At 45.6% G+C, this 22017-nt stretch overlaps 1 protein-coding gene across 1 annotated transcript in view; it reads left to right on the top strand.

Annotated features, from left to right (window-relative positions):
* The window catches only part of LOC115459632 (cilia- and flagella-associated protein 65-like), a 221962-nt gene that overhangs the window by 132099 nt on the left and 67846 nt on the right, over nucleotides 1–22017 (top strand). The window contains exons 24-26 of the mRNA XM_030189437.1: nucleotides 7278–7436; nucleotides 8032–8175; nucleotides 11069–11185. Coding sequence (XP_030045297.1) covers nucleotides 7278–7436; nucleotides 8032–8175; nucleotides 11069–11185 — 420 coding nt within the window. The remainder of the gene's footprint in view (nucleotides 1–7277; nucleotides 7437–8031; nucleotides 8176–11068; nucleotides 11186–22017) is intronic.

Genomic DNA, 22017 nt, shown 5'->3' with positions numbered 1-22017 from the left:
TTGTCACTTGTTTGTGGCTCCAGTGAGCACTTTGTATCTCAGCCTGTGACTGAAGATTGAAATTCTCAGTAAAATCAACTTGCACAATTGCCGAACTTTCACACTGCATTTTTTTCTCCATATGAAGAAGTCACTTTGCTGCTTTTTGATGAACATGTGTTCATGAAAATATGGTAGCTCCTTCTCAAGACAGGTGAGGCAGTCCTTTAGGGTTCCCAATTTCTCAAAAAAAAAAAAGAAAATACCTCTTGAAACTATCAGCATACTTTTCACAGTCAGAAGTCATGCGCTGTTCCTGCTTTGAAAGAAGTCACGAAACTCAGCTGGCATCTCCTTAATACGTTTGCTAGTTCAGATATTAACAGGTTGAAATTTTCATGGTAGTGGCATAGGCACACTGCCACTGGTGTGTCCTGCTTAAAGTATAAGAACTGTGATCTTAGTGAATAGAATTTTGTATGACCCATTTTCAAAGTTGGATTTTCATCAAGAAACATTCCTGGATTGGCCGCTGTCGTGGACAGGATGCTGGGCTCGATGGACCCTTGGTCTTTTCCCAGTGTGGCATTACTTATGTACTTATGTCCTCTACTTGGCTCACTTTTATTACATAGAGCAGTGATTTAACCTATTGTGATGTCATAGTGGCTCATTCCACCAATAAGAGCCAACCTCATTAGTGATGTCACAATGGCTTGATTGTATAGAATGTTTGTACGTTTGGGAAGCTCGCCAGGTGCCCTTGGCCTGGATTGGCCGCTGTCGTGGACAGGATGCTGGGCTCGATGGACCCTTGGTCTTTTCCCAGTCTGGCATTACTTATGTACTTATGTCCTCTACTTGGCTCACTTTTATTACATAGAGCAGTGATTTAACCTATTGTGATGTCATAGTGGCTCATTTCACCAATAAGAGCCAACCTCATTAGTGATGTCACAATGGCTTGATTGTATAGAATGTTTGTACGTTTGGGAAGCTCGCCAGGTGCCCTTGGCCTGGATTGGCCGCTGTCGTGGACAGGATGTTGGGCTCGATGGACCCTTGGTCTTTTCCCAGTGTGGCATTACTTATGTACTTATGTCCTCTACTTGGCTCACTTTTATTACATAGAGCAGTGATTTAACCTATTGTGATGTCATAGTGGCTCATTCCACCAATAAGAGCCAACCTCATTAGTGATGTCACAATGGCTTGATTGTATAGAATGTTTGTACGTTTGGGAAGCTCGCCAGGTGCCCTTGGCCTGGATTGGCCGCTGTCGTGGACAGGATGCTGGGCTCGATGGACCCTTGGTCTTTTCCCAATGTGGCATTACTTATGTACTTATGAGAACCTCCTTTCATGTGAACAACATATCCCTGCTCTAGAAGTTCTCCTTCTTACGACATGAACTTCTCACTATTATATTTAAAGTCTGACTTGAAATGTAATGTTCTATAGAACTGTACTACAGCTTTACTTGCAGAAAAGTGAGCAGACCAAAGTAGTATAAAGAAGAATTTATTAATTAAGGACATAAGAATAGCCATACTGTGTCAGGCCAATGATCCATCTAGTCCATTATCCTATTTCTAACAGTGACCAATCAAGGTCACAAGTACCTGGCAGAAACCCAATTAGTAGCAACATTCCATGCTACCAATTGTGGGCTAAGCAGTGACATCCCCCATGTCCGTCTCAATAACAGACTATGGACTTTTCCTCCAGAAAGCTGTCCAAACCTTTTTTTAAACCTAGATACTTTAACTGCTATTATCACATCCTCCGGCAACGAGTTCCAGAGCTTAACTATTCTTTGAGTGAAAACATGTTTCCTCGTATTTGTTTTAAAAGTGTTTCCATGTAGTTTCATTGAGTTTCCCCTAGTCTTTGTACTTTTTGAAAGAATGAAAAATCGATTCCCTTCTACCAGTTCTACACCACTCAGGGTTTATATAGACCTCAATCATATCCCTCCTCAGTCATCTGTTTTCCAGGTTGAAGAGCCCTAACCTCTTTAGCCTTTCCTCATATGGGAGGAGTTCCATCCCCTTTAACATTTTGGTCACTCTTCTTTGAACCTTTTCTAATTCTGCTATGTCTTTCTTGAGATACAGCAACCAGAATTGAACGCAGTTCTCAAGGTGATGTCGCACCATGGAGCAATACAGAGGCATTATAATATTCTTGGTCTTATTTTGCATCCATTTCCTAATAATTCCTAGCATCCTGTTTGCTTTTTTGGCCGCTGCAACACACTGGGCAGAAGATTTTAGTATATTGTCTACAATGACACCTAGATCTTTTTCTTGGGTGCCGACTCCGAACTCCCAAGGTGGACTCTAGCATCAGTTAACTATAATTTGGATTATTCTTCCCAATGTGCATCACTTTGCATTTGTCCACATTAAATTTTATCTGCCATTTAGATGCTGAGTCTTCCAGTTTCCTAAGGTCTTCCTGCAATTTTTCACAATCCGCACGCATGTGTTTTGACAACTTTGAATAGTTTTGTGTCATCTGCAAATTTAATCACCTAACTCATTGTTCCATTTTCCAGATCATTTATAAATATGTTAAATAGCACCAGTCCTAGTACACATCCCTGCGGCACTCCACTATTCACAGTCCTCTTTAACATATATATATATTTTTTTTAATTTTTTGTTACATTTGTACCCCGCGCTTTCCCACTCATGGCAGGCTCAATGCGGCCCAGAGTCACAAGGAGCTGCCTGTGCCGGGAATCGAACTCACTTCCTCAGGACCAAAGTCCACCACCCTAACCACTAGGCCACTCCTCCACTCCATATAGCGGCAACCTCCCTCCAATTTGATCCACTCTATCATTGCGTTATAATTTTTACCCTGATAACACAGAGTCCCATTGATTGTCCTTCCACTAGGTCTCTGAAATGCCTATTATATCTACGTCTTAATTTAGTGCTATATACTCCAACTCTCTCATCTTATTTTTTTAAGGCTTCTAGCATTTGTGTATAGACACTTCAAATTGTGTTTTTTTCCTAGCATCTACAAGCTGCTTTGAAGTTGACGGGGTAATTTGCATCCTTTTACTCTGTTCTTCCATTAAACGCTCCTGGCTTTCTTTCACCATTATTGAAAACTCTCTATTGGAATTTTCTAAATGTCCTGTTTCAGTAGTATCCTTTGAGGATATTCCACTGAACCATGTGCTCCTGGGTGATTGTCGGCTTCCCCATCCCTATTTTAGTTTAAAACTGCTCTTATCTCCTTTTAAAAAGTTAGCACCAACAGCTTGGTTCCATCCCGTTTAAGGTGGAGTCCATCCTTTCAGAACAAGCTCCTCCTTCCCCAGAATGTCCGGTTCCTAACAAATCTAAATCCCTCATCCTTGCACCATTGTCTCAACCATGCATTGAGACTGAGGAGCTCCGCCTGCCTCTTCGGTCCTGCATGTGGAATGGGGAACATTTTCAAAAATGCTACCTTGAAGGATCTGGATTTCAGCTTTCTACCTAGGAGCCTGAATTTGTCTTCTAGAACTTTCCTCTCACATCTTCCTACGTCATTGGTACCCACATGTACCAAGATAGCAGACTCCTCCCCAGAAGTATCTAAAATCTTATCTAGGTGATGTGTGAGGTCTGCCACCTAAATGACCAGGCGATCCTCATCCCCACTAGCCACTCAGCTATCTACATGCCTAATGATCGAATCACCAACTACAACAGCTGTTGTAATCCTTCCCTCCTGGGCAGAAGCTCCTGGAGACACATTCTCAGTGCGAGAGGATATTGCATCCCTTGTTGGGCAGGTCCTGGCTGCAGGATTACTTCCTACTTCACCAGGGTGATGCTCTCCTTCTAGGATACCTTCCTCCTCCAAGGTAGCACAGGGACTGCCAGACTGGAAGTGGGACTTCTCTACAATAACACTTTAGACCTCCTCTATGTACCTCTATGTCTCCCTCAGCTCCTCCAAGTCTGCTAGTCTAGCCTCAAGAGAACACACTTGTTCTCTGAGAGCTAGGAGCTCTTTGCATCGAGAACACACATATCACCTCTTACCAACTGGGAGATAATCATACATGTGACACTCGATGCAAAAGACTGGATAGTAGCCCTCTTACTGTTGGACTGTTGTCTGCATCTTAGTATTATTGTGCTGTTTAAACTTTGTAAGGTACTAGGGATATTAGATTAATATAAAGAACCTTAAGATTATATGGTATATTGTGTGATTTATTTAGTGTTTGCTTCTCAGAAAGTACTTAAATGTAATTTAAATACTAATGAAAACTCCCTTCTTGTTATACTAATTAAAATAATTGACTATTATGTAAGACTATAAATGAAGAGCAGTGCTAGGGATGGGTGGGAATTGGGGAGGGTGGGTAGGAATGGAGACTGAACTAGGCTTTGCTGTGCCTTCTAGAAGCTATCTGTTAATGTTGTATGCTGTGGCTGAAGTTTTAGAAGCTATGGAAAAAGGGTATGGAAACGAATCGGAGAAAATGTTTCTTCACCCAACGTGTAATTAGACTCTGGAATTCGTTGCCGGAGAACGTGGTACGGGCGGTTAGCTTGACGGAGTTTAAAAAGGGGTTAGATAGATTCCTAAAGGACAAGTCCATAGACCGCTATTAAATGGACTTGGAAAAATTCCGCATTTTTAGGTATAACTTGTCTGGAATGTTTTTACGTTTGGGGAGCGTGCCAGGTGCCCTTGACCTGGATTGGCCACTGTCGGTGACAGGATGCTGGGCTAGATGGACCTTTGGTCTTTCCCAGTATGGCACTACTTATGTACTTATGTAGTAATTAACATTTGCTTTTTAAAATTCTGTCTTTATCAGTAAACCTATCTTACCTTTTTTAAACCCCAACCTTTAAATCACCAGAGTGCAGAGTACAAAAAATGTTCACTTACTCAAAGAAATGTCCTCTTTTCTCAGAGCTTCTCAGAAAGTCCTAAGAGGGAGGTATAATAAACTATGCCCAACTCGGCCAAGTTTTGTTCTTCTTGGGCTGCCTCAGGTGCTAATCGTAAATATAAATGATGTAAAATATCACATAAACATAAAAATAAATCTGAAATTGATTACTTATATAGTGAAACAGTATTAAAATGATATAAAATGCAACATATAAATAAATCATACAATAAGCATTTAAAAAATGTCACCCAAATAAAATGTGCAGTATATTAAGTTGTTTAACTGTGTCACATGGTTTGTGATCCTGTCAGTCTAGGCAGCATATTTTCAAAATAAAACATTGAGAAAATTGCACAAAACGTGACTTAAACACACTACAGATTTGTTCCTAAGATGTGAGCATTGTGTCAATTGACAACTAAAATGTAGGAAAATAAAACACTTTAAAGTAGAATATGAAGGGCCTGATATTCAGCACTCCTGGCCAGTTAAATAGTGCGCTAATGTTCAGTGCAAGGTAGCTGATTATCTCTGCTGAATATTAGCACTTAGCGGCTAACTGGCTATATTGTGCGATATAGACGGCTATCTGCAAATAATCAAGTGCTGGCTAGCTAAGTTTAGCTGGCAAATTGGACCACATAAATAGCAGTTATGTCTTTGCCTGCTGTTAACTTAACCGGCCAGCGATGAATATCCACATAGCCGGTTCAGTTAAAGCCAACCAAAATAACCCTAGATATGGCCCAGCATTAAATGTTCAGGATCAGCGCCGGTGGCGGCAGCTAACTGCGCTGCCTGCCATTGGCTGAATATTGTGTGTGTGTGGGGGGGGGGGGGGGAAATTAATAGGGAGCACCACAACGTAAAAAGTTCTTTTTCAATAAGTAAACATGACCAAAGGCCATTTAGATTCTTCAAGGGATGACATTGGGGTTACAGAGAGATATATTTCAGCTGGAAGGGTTTGTAATTCTGTTACTGTCATTCCGTTACCAGTATTTTCAAAAGAAACTTGTATGGAAGTCTAACCTCTAACACATGCAGGAGCGATTGGGGTTAGATTCTATTCAGCCACCCCCCTAGATCACCAGGGAGCCTAAGATAGGCTGAGGTGGATTTCAGAAAGGGGAGGGGGCTTCTTTTGGACAGGGGTCAGAAAGGGGTTTTGCTGTTGGGGAGGAGGGAGGGGATATGCTTATTTTAAAGCAAACTGATATTCAGCCCACAACCCAGTTATCTAATCAGTAACACGCTAAATATCGCACTGATGGGCAGATGATCGAAAGCCCCGTGCTGTTCTGAACAGAGCTGTAAAAATAGTGGTGGAACAGAGCAGGGCTTTACCACCCCTATGATCTGCGATAATTGCATGCAAATTTATGTGCGGTATTATCTCTGATCATAGGGTAAAGTGCGGGAGGATTGTGCCTTAGCATGTGCTCAGGCACAATCCTATGGTGTGAAGCCCTGCCCAGCGCATCCCAGGATACACTGGGCAGGACTGGGCACCGCCATTTTTTAGGTGGTGCCAATGGGAGGCCACCTCCCTCCTCCAACAAAGGTAGGGGGTGGGGAGGAGAGCCACTAGACCACCAGGTTGGGGGGGGGGGGGGGGTTGATTCGCGGCCCACTGGGCCACCAGGGCTCTATTTGAGGGGATTCTAGGGGAGGCTAGGGGGCTGGAGAACCACTGGATCTCCAGCCCCCCTGAACTTGTTTCGGGGGGGGGGGGGACTGGAAGTCCGCCAGACCTCAAGCCCCCATGTTGCTGGGGGGGGGGGGGTCGGGGTTCCTACTCCTGCGGGGGGGGGGGGGGCTGCTAGCATGCAAATGCATGCTGGACAGAGCTCACAATTCCTCCCCAATGGTCTGCAAACCCTAACGCCAGCTCTGAGCTAGCGTAGGGTTTACCGCAGACCGCACGCCAGTGTTTGGTGCGCTGCTCACTGTTCATTGGGGAGGAATACATTTAGCATGCATTTGCATGCTGCTTGCACTAAGAGCCCTGTTTTGCATGCATTTGCATGCTAATTGTGTTCAGAGCCCGCAAACACATTTCATGCACTCAGGGGCTCTGATCATGGGATGGTAGCAACGCAAGCGCTAGTATGGCGCTAACAGCCTCTAGCGCCTATGTTTGTTTCTGATCATTGACCCATGACTCAGTTCTGTTCTGGGTGTGGCCAGAGTATGGATATTCAGTGCTAGTTCTGAATATCAGGGCAAAATTCAACTGGTGGCAGTCAGCATTTAAAAAATCTCTGACCGCTGCCACAAATGAGCCCCGAAAGACTGAGTGTCTGTTTCTTCTGACAGTTCTTTAATGATTAGGAAATGATCAGTCACTGATTCTCTTGTGTTCTCTGCAAACCAGGTAGACATTCCTATACATATCATTGGAGGTGATTCTACCTTCATCACATTTGAAGGCATCGGCTATGATAAGCATATCTTGGGAGACACCGCAGCCTTTGACGATTTTGTAGGTGGAGGATTGTCGACAGGAGCTCGGAAGCCGATTGTTCCTCGGCAGGTGAGGAATTCTTGGATATACAATGTATTAAAATCTAGATTTGGAAAGGTCTGGCTCCTTTTTCATCTCGAGAACCATGATTCACGTGCTAGAAGTAAGGTAGAGAATGCAGAAGGTTGTAAAGTGCTTTGTGAGGTAGCGATGGACTCAAACACATTACAGTTCTGGAATGTGATCATAAGCTTCTTCAGTGAATTAGTTTGTGATTATGGTCCAAAAAGGCTGTGGATAAATGGACAAGACTTTGTTCATTACATAAAAAGCTATGGATAAGTGGGTGAGGTTTTTGATTGTGATCCGGAAAGGATTTATGATTATAACCCAGAAGGCTCATATTTCCTCACATCTTTGTTGCAATTTTACACAGGTTGTTTGGATGATGCTTGGGAGCGGGAAGGGTCAGGTTTAGTAGATCCCCAAAACACTCTCCCAGTGTCCTTCTTCATTCTTGCCAAATGTGTTTTGTTTTCTTGCAACTTTGGCTTGATGTGAACTGAAATACAAGCTGTGATATCATAACTTGTCACGATTCTGTGTCTAGGACATCTCTTACTTTGGTGGTAATAAACCTACCTTGTGTCATTTCTTTCTTCAGGTAGCCGTCCTATCAAAGCAGAACATTAACTTTGGGAACATTCCAGTACTTTCTAGATCCAGATGTCTTATTTTCCTAAACAACACTTCCGAACATGATGTCATCTATTTTAATTGGCTTTCAAGTTCTTCTAACATCTATGAGGTAAGTTGTCTTCTGTACCTGGCCAAGAGCAGTATGCCATATCGTGTACCTAGATTTCAAAAGATGACTTCCCAGAGGAGACTGTTGTCCTTTGTACCTAACACACGGGAAATGCATGTCCAGTGGAAGGTGCCCATCTTTTTGTCTTAGCAGGGTGCAATCTAGTGGTGAAACAGGGATCTTTTCACGTTAATAGTTTCTTTATTTACTTTGAGCTGTAGTTTCTCTTACCCCTTTTCTTTATAAACATTAAATTAACCAGCAGATGGCACCATAATAATGCAACATTCTATAGTCACCAGCTGTCAGAATTGATAGCTTAACCCCGAGCTGCTCTTAGCCACTGACATGACACTGAAAGTTGGTTCAGTTGTAGCTAACGTTTACAGTAGGCAATTTTGAGAATGGACAGGGGTTGAGGGAGAGGGAGTTACAGCCAAAAGGGAAAGCTGAGAAAAAATGTTCTTATAGACACAGGGGGCACACTTTCAAAAGGAAAGAACGTGCAAAAAGTGGCACAAGGGGCAGATGGACGTGTTTCTACCTTGAAACCATATAATCAAACAAACAAACAAAAAAAAACCCTGCTATTTGCTGAAAGAAAAACATTTTGAGATTGGGCATTTTGGGGGTGTGACATGAGTGGTCTTACATGGTGTACATCATTTTTTTTGCGATAGATAACAAAACGTCATGAATTAGACTTGCTTTAAAAGTGAGTAGTTCAAGACCAAACTTGTCTTTTAACCCATTTTGGAGCATGGAGAAGTGGAATTGTTGATTTGTGAAAAAGAGTGGAGAGTTGCTGAGTGGTCTGTAACCTTTGTTTTATTACCCCTGCCTGGACCCTCACATTTCCTGCATTGCCACCTCTGTGTCTCACACTTGAACCGTGCTCTGTACCTCACCCCCCCCAATCCCTCACTGTCCCCAAACCCCAATACCTCCCATTCAAACCTTACCTGCTTGTCTTCTGCCTCTCAGGGCTTGATACCCAAAGGCAGCCGTAAAATATGGCTCCCTCTGTAAAATTTAGCCAGTCGCAAACAGTGACCAATACACAAAAGGGAGGCTGGAACATCCCAGGATTCATCAGGCCGGGGCTGGGCGCTGCCACTTTGTACAGGGTGAGTCCTGAGACAGGAGGATGGGAGGTGTTGCTCCAGCCCTCCTGCCTCCATTTTTTTCAGGTACAGGAGGGGAGGGGGGTCACTAGACCACCAGGGACATTGTTGCCTTGGGGGGGATTATAAACTTGATCTTATGGAGACCCAAATGGTGGTCATATCCCTTAAATTACTAGGCGTTTATATTGATCAGGCTTTAACAATGGATTATCAAATTTCATCTATAATAGAGTTCTTTTGGTATACTGTGGAAATTGAGATGCATTAGGAGATTTTTTTTGAGATTTCTCAATTTGGGTTGCTGGTGCAGTCTTTAGTTTTATCTAAGCTAGATTATTGCAATCTTCTGCTGTTGGGTGCTCCTAAATATCAATTGTGTAGATTGCAATCTATAGAAAATACAGCAGTGACATTAATTTTTTTGTTAAGAAAACATGACCATATTATTCAGTTCTGTTTACAATTGCACTGGTTGCCAATTGAAGCAAGAATTGTATTCAAATTTGCATGCATTTCGTTTAAAATTCTAACTGGAGACTCTCCGAACTACTTGATAGAGCAAGTGAAGTTTATAGATCTTAGGAAAAGTACAAGATCATACTATTCTTTTCCTTTTGCAGTTCCTTCTCCTAATAACATAAAAAGATTTGGCTTTTTTTAAGCAGTTGATGATGTCTCAGGCTCCCAGGAGTGGAGGAGTGGCCTAGTGGTTAGGGTGGTGGACTTTGGTCCTGAGGAACTGAGTTCGATTCCCAGCCCAGGCAGCTCCTTGTGACTTTGGGCAAGTCACTTAACCCTCCATTGCCTGCCGCATTGAGCCTGCCATGAGTGGGAAAAAGTGTGGGGTACAAATTAAAAAAAAAAAAAATATTTGGATCTTACTTGCTTTAAAATTGGAGGATTTGAATAGTTATGATAGTTTTAGGAAACTTCTGAATACTATTCTTTTTAAAAGAACATCAGTGTCTCAAAAATCTTATTTGAGGCCCATTCACACTGATGAACAAAGATCAAGACAAGCAGAGACCAGACTTCTCCTTTACAATATTTCTTAGGGTCTGAGACTGAGCATGCTATCAGTTCTGTGAAGAGGAAGGAGAAATCCCACACCTGAGAAACTCTCCTTCATTGACTTTATCAGGGAAATGGCTGAAGCTGTTGCATTTAAGTTAGAGACAGAGCAGGAACCCAGGACAGAAACTTTGGACATCCTCTAGTACCTCTACCCACCCAAGGAAACTGTGACAGTGCAGGCAAAAAAAATGAGAATGTGAGAGACCCTTTTCTCTGTTTTCTGTATAAACAAGAAGGTTGCCCGTTGACTTTATGTATAGAGTTCAGAACACTGCCCTGAATATCTGGGTCTTGCCTGGCCACCAGAAGTTATGAGTGCCAGCCAATACTTTTGTAGCCCTACCTGCCCAGATGGTTATCCAGGCACCAGCACTGAATGGTGCCTGCATCACTTTCTGGGTTTGCAATGACTCTGCCCCAGCACCAACTGGAAGTGCCATATTGGTTTTGCTGGATTTTCAGCAGAATTTTCTGATTATGTGCTGCTGACAATCAAGTGATCTCCCACTGAATATCATCCTCTTGGTTCTTTATTCCCTCATACAACTCCTAGTTTTAAAAAAATGTGGTCCAATGAAACTTTTATGGTTTCAGTGAATTGGCCCCTAAAAGAGAAAGTGTGCAGCCACTTCTGGAAAGGCAGGGAACTAATTGACTGACTCATTGATTCTCTGGCCTGTTCTTTGTTGCAGATCCTGGTTACCAGCCCACAGTCAGGAATCATACAGCCTGGAGAGAGCATACCCTGTGTTGTGACACTGACTGCTTCTGAGGATGCCATGTTCTACAGCCTTGATCTGATTTGTGAGGTGAGACAAGTTGCAGTGGGATGTGCATTTCATCTGAAGGACATGGGAGATATTTCATGTTATTTTCAGCCCAAAACAGGAAAAACATATTTGGGAGGGGGGGGGGGGGGGGGGGGGTTGCCCCTAAAGTGAATAAAATTAAAAATCAAAGCATAACAAAAATGCCCATAAACTACACAAAACGAAAGTTTTGAGCTGCCCACACCTACTCTGAAGAATCTCTTTTTGGGGTCTTATACCACACAGGCATTCTTGAGTACTTCTTTCTGTTTCATTGATTTCAGCATTTACTTAAAGCAGCAGGCAGGCTGAAAACCAGGGCAAGCCTAGTTCAAATCCCACTTCCACTCCTTGTGATCCTGGCAGGTCACTTCATCCTCCATTACCTCAGGTACAAAGTAAGGGGCCCTTTTACTAAAGCCTTGTGCAGTAATTCCGTTAGAGCATGCTAAATTTAATCAAAGGGCCCCTGGGTTGTAAACCCTCTGAGGACGGGGAAATACCTAGTGGACTTGAATGTTACAACTGAAAAATGCTAAGAAATACATAAATGATATTCGAGTACAAGTTCTTGCCCTGCAGGGCTCAAGGCCTATGAGCATATCTGATGCATTAGGGAGAACAGGACCTCCCCTGCTGATTGAGAATGTCAGTGGGAGGTAGGATTTCAACCCTGGTCTTTTATTTTGCTCATATAAAAGTAACTCAGTCCTGGAGTGCCAGCAAAGGAGCTGGTCTGCAGGATAAGAACATAAGAATAGCCATACTGGGTCAGATCAGTGGTCCATCTAGCCTAGTATCATGCTTCCAACAGTGGCCAATCCAGGTCACAAGTACTTGGCAGAACCCCAAAGAGCAACAAGATTCCATGCTACTAATCTAAGGTATTCAGGCATGAGACAAAGCATTTTACCTGTACTCGTAGTAGAAAATTCATGGATTTAAAGCAGAAAGAATGCCTTTCCTTCTGGGGCTTGTTTTTTGTTTTGGTAAGGATGTATGTGGTTAACTCTTGAATTTCAGATTTTTACTCGCCCCCTCCAGGACAGACGTGACTTATGGTAACTGTCTTTGAACAAAGTCCTATACATATGAAAGTACATAGCATATGTGGGAAAGTGTATTTGTCCATCTAGTATGGGGGAGGGGGTACTTTTTTTGTTTATGTAATATGTTTCCTTAGCGTATGCAGCAGATGAATCCAAGAACTGGTGGGTTGTGTCCATCTACCAGCAGGTGGAGATAGAGATTACAAAACTGAAGGCAGTGATACTTGACGGCCAGCTCCTCCTTCACCTCAGTACAGCTCTATCTCCAGCTGGTGGTGGACGGCGCTTCAGCAGCTCCTGGATTTGTCTGTTGGGGATACTCCTGGGTCCTGTGGGCCAGTTGAGTTTAGGGGTGTCTGGCTGGTGGTGCCGACTTTGGGGGCATGCTCAGTCTTCTGGGTCCCTGATTCACCCTTTCCCCCCTTGCCTCCCGGTCTTTAGAGCTCTAGCCTTCCTCACCAGTAAAAAAAAACCCAGAAGAAACAGAAGATTTCTGACAGGACCGGGCAGTACAGGGTTTCCCTGTCTTAGATGTTTCCTGTGGAGTCTGTGGTTATATGGTCCCCTCTGATAACTACCTAGTCTCAGAGAAGGCTGTAATATGTGGGAATTCTTTCTCTGATCCTTCTACTTACCGTAAGAAATATACCATTTGGACAAGTGGGGCAATAGGGTTTCTGCCTTACACCCGCCCCAAGATATAGTGGACCAGCCACCCCCCAAGATATGGGGTGGCAGAGAAGACAGAGGCTATGTTCCTTCCAAGGAGAAAGTCTTTATTCCTTACCAATTTAGATAATAACAAAGCAATCAGGCAATAACAAATAGCAACTTGTTATGAGAGGGAGAGAGAGAGACCACCGCTGTAAAAGATTTACTCGCTGTTGATCATCTCAGCCTCTGCCTAAATACAATACAACAGTGACTTATATACCTTTTTGTACAATGGATTGGGCATCAATTCCCTCCCAAATCCTGCAGCTTGCAACTTCAGCTAATTTCTGTCTTACTGCATTGTTTACATAGAATGGAACACACTATCTGAATGTTATGGAACACATCGTCTTATAACAAGTCCAAGGTTTCTTTTACAGGAGATTGTAGCCGTCATTTTGCCACAGGAATTTCTCCAAGACCCAGGTCTTATCATTGTTTTGTCTAGTAACCTCAACACATCCTCGCTTTCAAACTGTGTATACATTTTTAGTGTCCTTGTGATGTAGAGTCAGTGGCACCAACTCTGTCAGGGAGGGGAAGAGCGCTCCTTGCTGTAGATCAGCATGACCTCGAATTCACAGCTTTCAGCAGAAAGAACAGAAAGATGCAGCACTCAGGCATTTTAAGTTTGAGCCTTTAGCTATGCAGTTCATGGGTCATAACTGACCTGTCAGTGGTCAGAAAAGTGCAAATCAATTCATAGTGCTGTGCTTTCAGTCTGTGTGCTGGTTAGGCAGCAGGCTGCTGCATCTGTGGAACTCTGCTTCTCCTCCAGAGACACTTGCTGTTCGGTGAGTCCCTGCCTTTCTCTTTCGGCACGGGGGTACCGTGCTTTAATATGGGCGGTGCTGGCGTTTGAAAGCTGTTCCCGCTGCAGTAGCAGATGCTGCGCAGTGGGATTTTGTGTGGTGGCATGCTTGAACGCTGGGGAGGGAAGTGCTGAAGTTCCCCTTCCCCGAGCAGCCTTTTCCCACGCTAAAATGGCGGGAACGCGTGCCTTTTTGCTGGCGTGGCCCTCTCTTTTCTCCTATCAGCTCTCCCGCCCTGCGGCCTTGATGTGGGCAAGGGGGAGGGGCAACCTTGTGTTCCATTAGAGACTGCTGGTCCAGGGGATTCCCCTTTATTTTCTCCAGCCTTTGGTTTCCTTTACCAAAATCACTGTTGAGTCAGAAACTGTTTGCATGTAGCTGGGGCAGTGGCACTCAAACTGCCCCCACTATGCAAGGGGATCCAGGAGAAGAACAGAACTACTTTAAGCTGTTTCTGTATCTTCTGAGCAGGATCTCCTCTGCTCTGGGACCCTTAATTTGAACCTTTCTTCTTAAGAGAGCTTGGCCTCAGTAGCCCTTTTTGTGATTGGGGGAGTTTTTATACCCATCTCGGGCAGATGAGTTCTAGAGGGCTAAGTTTTCCAGAAGGAATCTGATGGTCCTATGATGTGCCTTGTTATTTACGGGATGCATGTCAGCCACTGGGGGCTTCTTTGGGGCAGGGGATTTCTGACCTCCCCCCCCCCCCCCCCCCCCCCCCCGTTCATTCTGCTGCTCTGTATGCCTATATTTATTTATTTATTTATTTGTTACATTTGTACCCCACATTTTCCCACCTATCTGCAGGCTCCTATATGTTGCAGAGGTCTGGTAGGGGAGCTAACAGTTCCTTTTTAGTTCAGCCTTTGGAGTTTTCTGGCTTGCTCCCTGTCTCAGTCTCTTCTGATGGACCCTACCCCGAAGAGAGGATGTTTTCTCTCCAGCTGAGCAGTAGAGTACATTTCTCCCCTGTATTCAGAGGGAGCCTTTCCAGGGCAGTCCCTTTCTGCACAAAGGCAGCAAGAATCACCTGAAAGAAAGAACTTCCGCATACTATTGAAGACACTTTAATAAAGCGTACCACAAAGATCAACAACTGTGACTACGCACAACTCGCATATCTATATTCAGAACTGTTTCATAATATCTGCTGTACACTATGATTTCGTTTATTATGTTTGTTTTACTATCATCATGTTGACCAAGATCCTGCAATACCAAATGTTTATCTATTAACATTCCTCCACTACTCATGATGTATTGTAAGCCACTTTGAGCCTGCAAAGAGGTGGGATAAGGTGGGATACAAATGCAATAAATAAATCTACTATAATAAAACTCACCCTCAACGTTCTGAAGACAACGCTCTGAAGTCACTCAGTCACTCACTGAAGGGTTCATGGATTCATGGTGGTGAAGCCACAACACTGACCATGTCTCTCTGCCCTGCCCTCGCATGACGGACCAATCAGAAAAAACACCCTCAACATTCTGAAACACAAAGGACCATCAAAACACCGTTCCCAGGCAACACTAGGCAACGTAAGACGGACCAATCAGAGGAAACTACGTGACAATAAGGGAGGAGCATTCCCCAGCAGAATGGCTCATTATCTGTGCAGCACGGAGAGCACAGAACCACCGCTGGAACGAGGGAAGAATATTCCTGCTGTGGGTATGTGCAAAAATAGACCGGGGGAGGGGGGGAGAAATTTTTAAATGACTAATGCCAGTACTGAAGAGTGCCAGAGGGCCTATAGCACAGACTATATTTGGGATCGCTTGACATGGAGTCAGAGGAGCCGGAAAACAACGTGCCCGTCACCATCTGGGACGTGGGCGAACAGGACAAGCTGAGGCCCAGCTGGAAGGATTACCCGCGACCCAGCCAGCAGCAAACAGCGACCAAGGAAGGGGGAGGAGTACTCCTTCCCTGCCTAGGAATCGCTGGAGACTGGCTGCCAAACTAACGAAACAACCGCACACCGACGCACCACCTCCATCATTCGAAAGGCATCCACTCTTTCTTCAACAGAAATGCAAACTAATAATACAAAACAAACGAAGAATACATGGTTTCTCAGGCGGCTACAGATAACTCCCCACCCCCTTCCTCTTCCCCTTTTGCCGAAGCGGCCAAGGACGTGCCCAACCATCTCCAGCCTCAGGCAAGCTGTCTCCCACCTCGGGGATTCCCCAAGCACCCGGAAAAAGATGGCGCTGATTCCTGCAGCGCATAAATGTTCCAGCATTCCCCTGCAGCCGGCCTGAAATGGACCAAACATACCGGATCACCCCCCTGATGTCCCGAAACCGTGCTCTTCTCCCTTCCGCCAACTTAAAACACCCATCCCCGTCCTCAGGCAAGCCGTCACCCACCTCCAGGATGCCCAGAACCCCAGCCCAATGGAAAAAGATGGCGCTGCTTCCAACAGCACATTTCTCTTCCAGCATTCCCCTACAGCAGCCCTGAAACGGCCAAAAAATACCGACAGACAAAGAACGTGCTCCTCTACCTTCCGCCCATCGAAAACAACACTGCTGCCTCAGCACAACACAAAAAAAAAAACATGGAAAAAAAAAAACAACACTCAACAAAGGCTGACCCCCCTACAACCACATTTACATTTCACCAACAGAAAGACCCCCCTCCACAAACCTCCTTGACAGACAAAACCACACACAAAACAAAAAAAGACACACATCAACAACATGCACACACACCGCACACTCACACACTCACACATACACACACACACACACACACACACACAATAACTCTGTGACACATACACACACACACACAAAAAAAACCCACATGCTAGCGCCCGTTTCATTGGTTTCGGAAACGGGCCTTTTTTTACTAGTAATAAATAAATGTTTGCCTAAGTGGGTGCATTGATAGCAATAGGCAGTGGTGTGCTGGGGCGTGTCAAGATGGCGCCGTGAGCGGATGTGTTTGAAGCGGTCTCCTGCCTTCCCTGCTGACTAAATAGATATTCCTGTTAGAATGCCGCACACAAAACGTAAAGGGACGATCCGGGGAGTTCCCCTACCTTCCGGGACATCCACTCCGGCGAGGACAGGCTTGGAGCGCTTCTTCCCTGCGGTTTCCCGCGTTAGCGGAGCGGAGTCCTTAGCGGGGGGAACCGGTGAAGCGGCTCTCCTGCTGGACATAGAAACATCTCTTTCCCCGCTATGCTCTATAACTCCTCCTTGCCCGGCAACTCTCGCTAGTCGAACGGGGTTTCCTCCAGGACCCGGAAAGGGTGATTCTGAAGAGCCCAGAGGGGAGCTCGACCTGACGGGGAGATCAGAAGTTGCAGGAGAGACGGAGGTGAATCTAAGTCGGATCTGGCTGAAGTTACTAGAAATTGAAAGAACCCTGAAACAATCTTCTGATGAGGTAAAGACATTAAATCTATCGGTACAGGAAGTGAAGAACTCTATGGAAGTAGCTAATCAGGATTTTTCAAAGAAAATTGAGGCCTTACAGACAGACTCTAAGCAAACGGAAGAATTCAAAGTGGCTGTGATTAAAGATAGTATTGAGATTAGAAGAAAAATGGAACAAATGGAGAACTGTAACAGGAGGTTAAACCTTCGACTATTAAATTTTCCTAGAATGTTGGGAGTCTCTCCAAATGATATGTTTTGCAGATTTTTGAAAGAAAATTTGAATTTTCCCCAAGAAATATTTCCTCCTTTGAATAAAATTTATTACATTTCAAACACAATGAACAAAGTAGAGGGAGAAGACTCTGTGGATTTACAAAACGTCACAGCCATTTTGGAACAATCAAATACAAACGTGATGGAAAGAGGAACGTTGATAGTCTCTTTTGTTTTCCAGCAGGACTTAAATGCAGTAATGAGACTTTATTTTAAATCAACTAACCGCATGTTTGTAGGCCAGAAGATCTGGCTCTATCCTGATGTGACTAAAATAACACAGGAAAAAAGGAAAAAGTTTCTGTCAATGAGGTCAAAAATTTTGGAAATGGGAGGTTCTTTCCTTCTTGCGTACCCTTGTAAATGTGTTATCAGGATAAATCAAACAAAATATATATATTATATGCCTGATCAGCTTCAGAACTTCTTAGATACCAAACAAGCTTAGAGATAAGAAGTATGGGAATAACGGTGTCACTATTTTTCTTGTTTAAAGTGTGATATTGTGTAATACACTTCACTAATTCCTACCCCCCCTAATCTTTACATTGTGGTCTAAGGAAGCCAATGTTATATTAATAATTGAACAAAAGTTTTTCTTTTTTCCTAAGTTTGTAAAGTTATTACAATTGTGGCTGTATTACACTTTGCAGTTTGTATTTATCTGTATAAGTATATATAAAATAATAAAAAAATTATAATACAAAGGCAGTGGTGTGCTGGAGCCGGCTCGCACCGGCTCTGCAGAACCTAATTTTTGAAGAATTTTGCGAGTCGGTTGTTCAGCTGTCATCAGGGACTCCCCCCCCCCCCCCCCCAAATTGCAGCGGGAGGCTGGAGGAACGCATGCCCAAACACACCAGCTGTCACCTGATATTGGTGCATGCGTGGTGTGTGGCAGCCCCTGCCTCCTCATGCTGCACTGGTAAGGCAAGAGGTGCTCGTGTGGGCTGGTTCACCTCTGCAGCGCTCCTGCAGCTCAACTGGTCGTGTAGCTTCCACCGTCGCAGCAAGCAGCATACTGTCTGGTAAGAAATTTAAACACACTTGTTGCTGGGCCCGTTTGTTGGGGGAGGGAGGACAACTACAAGTCACTGTCAAGTGGTTGGGGGAGCATTGTCCCCCGGGGACAGAGGGGGGTGGGGGCTGTTGTAAAAAATGTATCCACACACCACTGGCAATAGGCCTGATTGTCTGTGGTGAGTTTAGATTTTCTTATAGTTCCGGCGTTGGCTAAGGCTGTTCCTGGTGTGGGAAACAGTGAACAGCATCAGAGCAGGGCTCCTTGTGTGTTTTTATTTACAGACTTTTCTGTCCCCTCAGTTTTTCTGTGAGGGCAGTTGCTTGAACAGCATGGAAGTTTCCCTCCTTCCTTTGTGAAACTTTTTATACTGGCAGTACAGGCATTGCCTATGAGCACATCACCACCCTGAGTGTGCCTGATCTCTGATCTTGGAAGCTCAGCAGGGTTGGGCCTGGCTGGTTTCTACTTGGATGGGAGACTGCCTGGGAACAGTGGCGTACCAAGGGTGGGGGCGGTCCGCCCCGGGTACACGCCGCTGGAGGGTGCCGCGGCGCGCGCCTGTGGGCTCCGACTTTGTGAACTTCGCTCGTTCGCTGCAGCTCCCTCTGCCCCGGAACAGGTTACTTCCTGTTCCGGGGCAGAGGGAGCTGCAGCGAACGAGCGAAGTTCGCGAAGTCGGAGCCCACAGGCGCGTGCTGCGGCACCCCCCCCTAGCGGCGTGCACCCGGGGGGGGTGTCATTTCGCCGGGGAGGGGGGACGCTGTCATTTCGCAGGGGAGGGGGCGCGCTGCAGCCGGGGGGGAGGCGCATCGGTGATCCGCCCCGGGTGCCATCCAAGCTAGGAATGCCACTGCCTGGGAATAGCAGGTGCAGTAGGTTTTCCTTTTTTTTCTGCACCTTTTGTTCCTTTACAATTACAATTGGGAGTTTCTAGGCTTAGTGCCTTTGGTGCCACCTTTCTGTGGGAAATGTTACGTATTGTTGTTTTCTGGGGCTAGTGCTCTGGTCTCCATGGTAACCATGGAACCTCAGTGCTGATGTCATGGGGGCTTTTGCTCCAGGTGCAGTAGCTTCAGCAAAATAGTTATGTTTTTCTGGAAGATGGTTGGCTTTCAGCCTGAAGGCCACAGGTTTAAGGCTGGTTTGTGCATCATATTAGAAACTGTGGCCTTCAGCTCCTTTTCTATGGGGCATATTTTACTTCCCTTTTCGTAGCTGGGACAGTTTACACTAGGCTACAGTGCCAAAGGTTAGCAGTGGTGGTTTCCCACAGCAGCTCTGCTCTTCTAGTTTTGCTGTCTGACACTGATTAAACTATTGCATTCCAGCTCCAGCTTCCACTGTATCTGTGGCTTCTAGCTAGCTGTTTGTTGTAGTGTCTCTAAGGCTTTTATTGCACTTTTTCTTTATATTGGACAGCAGCTATATTCAGAGTTCCTTCAATTTTCCCTGCACTTCTCCCTTAGGAAGCATTTCTTTTCTTTCCTCTTTGGCCCCATCATCTGCGGTTGGCCGTTCTGAGCCCTCATGTTCAGTTCCAGGCTTTGCCTGTCGGCATGGCTATGGCTCCATTCACCTTTTCCTAGGTTTGGGAATTTGGCGGCATTCTCCTCAAGGACAGCATCAGAGTGCACCTTACTCTAGATGAGATCAGAGAGTTTATCTTCCCGGGTCTTCTTGGAATCCTTGAGCTGGGTGGTCACCCTTCAAATGAGCCACCTCGTCCCATTCCAGACAGCTCTGGTACACTGGTATGATTTTTTTCTTGACCGAGGACTGGAGGATCTAGGTTCAGACTTGGGTGCGCAGTTTGCTCAGGGTGCTGATTCCTCGGGCTTGGCTATACAATCATGACTTGGGCTCTGTGGCGGACACTTTGGAGGTAGTGCTGTGGGCGGTGCTTATAGACAACATCTACAGTTCTTGCTTCTCGTTGGGTGGTCTCCTGTGTTCCAGGAGTGCCAGTAGTGTCTTCCATGGCTGTTCTTGGTACGCCGGTGCATGAACTGGTGGCTTCACAATTCCTCCCTTGGAAGCGATGCCTTGGTGCCTCCGCAGTCGATTGTGGTGGTCATAGATGCGAGTCTCTCGGACTGGAAAGATCTTTGCCTCCTCCTTCTGTCTCCGGGGTGGTGGATGGTACAGGGGACGGTGTAGCCGATCTCCCGCCTGGATCTGCTTTTGGTGCTGTTCGTCTTCTAGCACTTCAGGGCACATTACGGGCTAGGCGGTGCTTCTGTCGTCGGAGAAGATGAGGCGGTGGCTGTTTCTTCGACAGAGTGGGACTTGGAGTCAGACTGTGGCCATCAGGGTGTGTCGCCCCGATGGAATGGGCAGAGGACCTCGTGTTCCATTTCTATGTGGCCCACTTTGCGGGCTTTTCCTACGGTGAGTTCTCTTTTCTGCCATCTTCTGGTCTTGGCAGAATGGTTATTCCGCACCAGTGCTTCTCCAACATGGCCTCAGGTAGAGAGCTCCATAGGTAGATCTGATGGCGTCCCAGCTGGACGCACAGGTGCTTCCTTTCTTCTGTCATCGGAGAGAGGGTGATTTGGCAGGGCTGGTCATTCTATTGCATGCTTGGTCGGAGGGCATTCTTCGATAGTGTTTCCTCCGTGGCCTCTCTGCGGCCAAGTTCTTTTCAGATTGCTCTCCACCGGGGTCGAGTCATTCTGGTAGCTCCGGATTAACCATGGTGCCCTTGGTATGCAGATAGAATGAGGCTCCTGGTGGTGCCTTCGTTTTGGATCCGCTTGACTCTGGGCTCTTCGTTCTGGATCCGCTTGACTCTGGGCTCTTTGTTCTGGGTCAGCTCCTGAGTGGATGATCCCTCTCGTTTTGGTCTTACGGCCTGGTGTTTTGAGAGGTCGACTCTGAGGAACAGAGTTCTTTGTACGCTATGGTTACTGTTCTGTTGTGATCTTGTATGTGGTCCATGGTCCACTGCAACCGCGTATTCTCAGATGTTGAGGATTTTTTGAGACTGGTTGCGGCCCATGCTTGGTCTTCATTGTGGGCGTCTGTTCCTCAGCGATTGAGTTCATTCTGCAGGATGGGTTGCAGAAGGACCTGGCCTGGCCTTGCACTCGGAGGTGGTGCATTTCTTGCAGAGTGTCACGTCGCTGCAAGTGATCTGGAGTTCTGAGCCCTTGGGCTGCTGCCAGAGACTGTCAACAGCAGGAAGACCACCCAACAGGGAAGCGCGGACAAACACCAACAGGCTGGACTGGAACCAAGACCTGGAACGGACCCAGCTTGGCTGGACCAGAACCAAAAGCTGGAGTGGCCTTGGCTGGACTGGAACCACAAACTGGAGCAGACTTGGCTTGGCTGGACTGGAACCACAAGCTGGAGCGGACTTGGCTTGGCTGGACTGGAACCACAAGCTGGAGCGGACTTGGCTTGGCTGGACTGGAACCACAAGCTGGAGAGGACTTGGCTTGGCTTGGGTGGAACCAGATTGAAGTACTCAGGCAAGGCAGACACGAACGGGGAAGGGCTAAAGCTAAGGACAACCAGGGTGGAACAAGCAGTCAGGGAACTATAGCAGAAGACAGACAG

Source organism: Microcaecilia unicolor, unplaced genomic scaffold (genome assembly GCF_901765095.1).
Source record: "Microcaecilia unicolor unplaced genomic scaffold, aMicUni1.1, whole genome shotgun sequence".
Taxonomy (NCBI): Eukaryota; Metazoa; Chordata; class Amphibia; order Gymnophiona; family Siphonopidae; genus Microcaecilia; species Microcaecilia unicolor.
The sequence above is the reverse complement of the archived record's forward strand: the minus strand, read 5'-3'. Positions and strand labels throughout refer to the sequence as shown.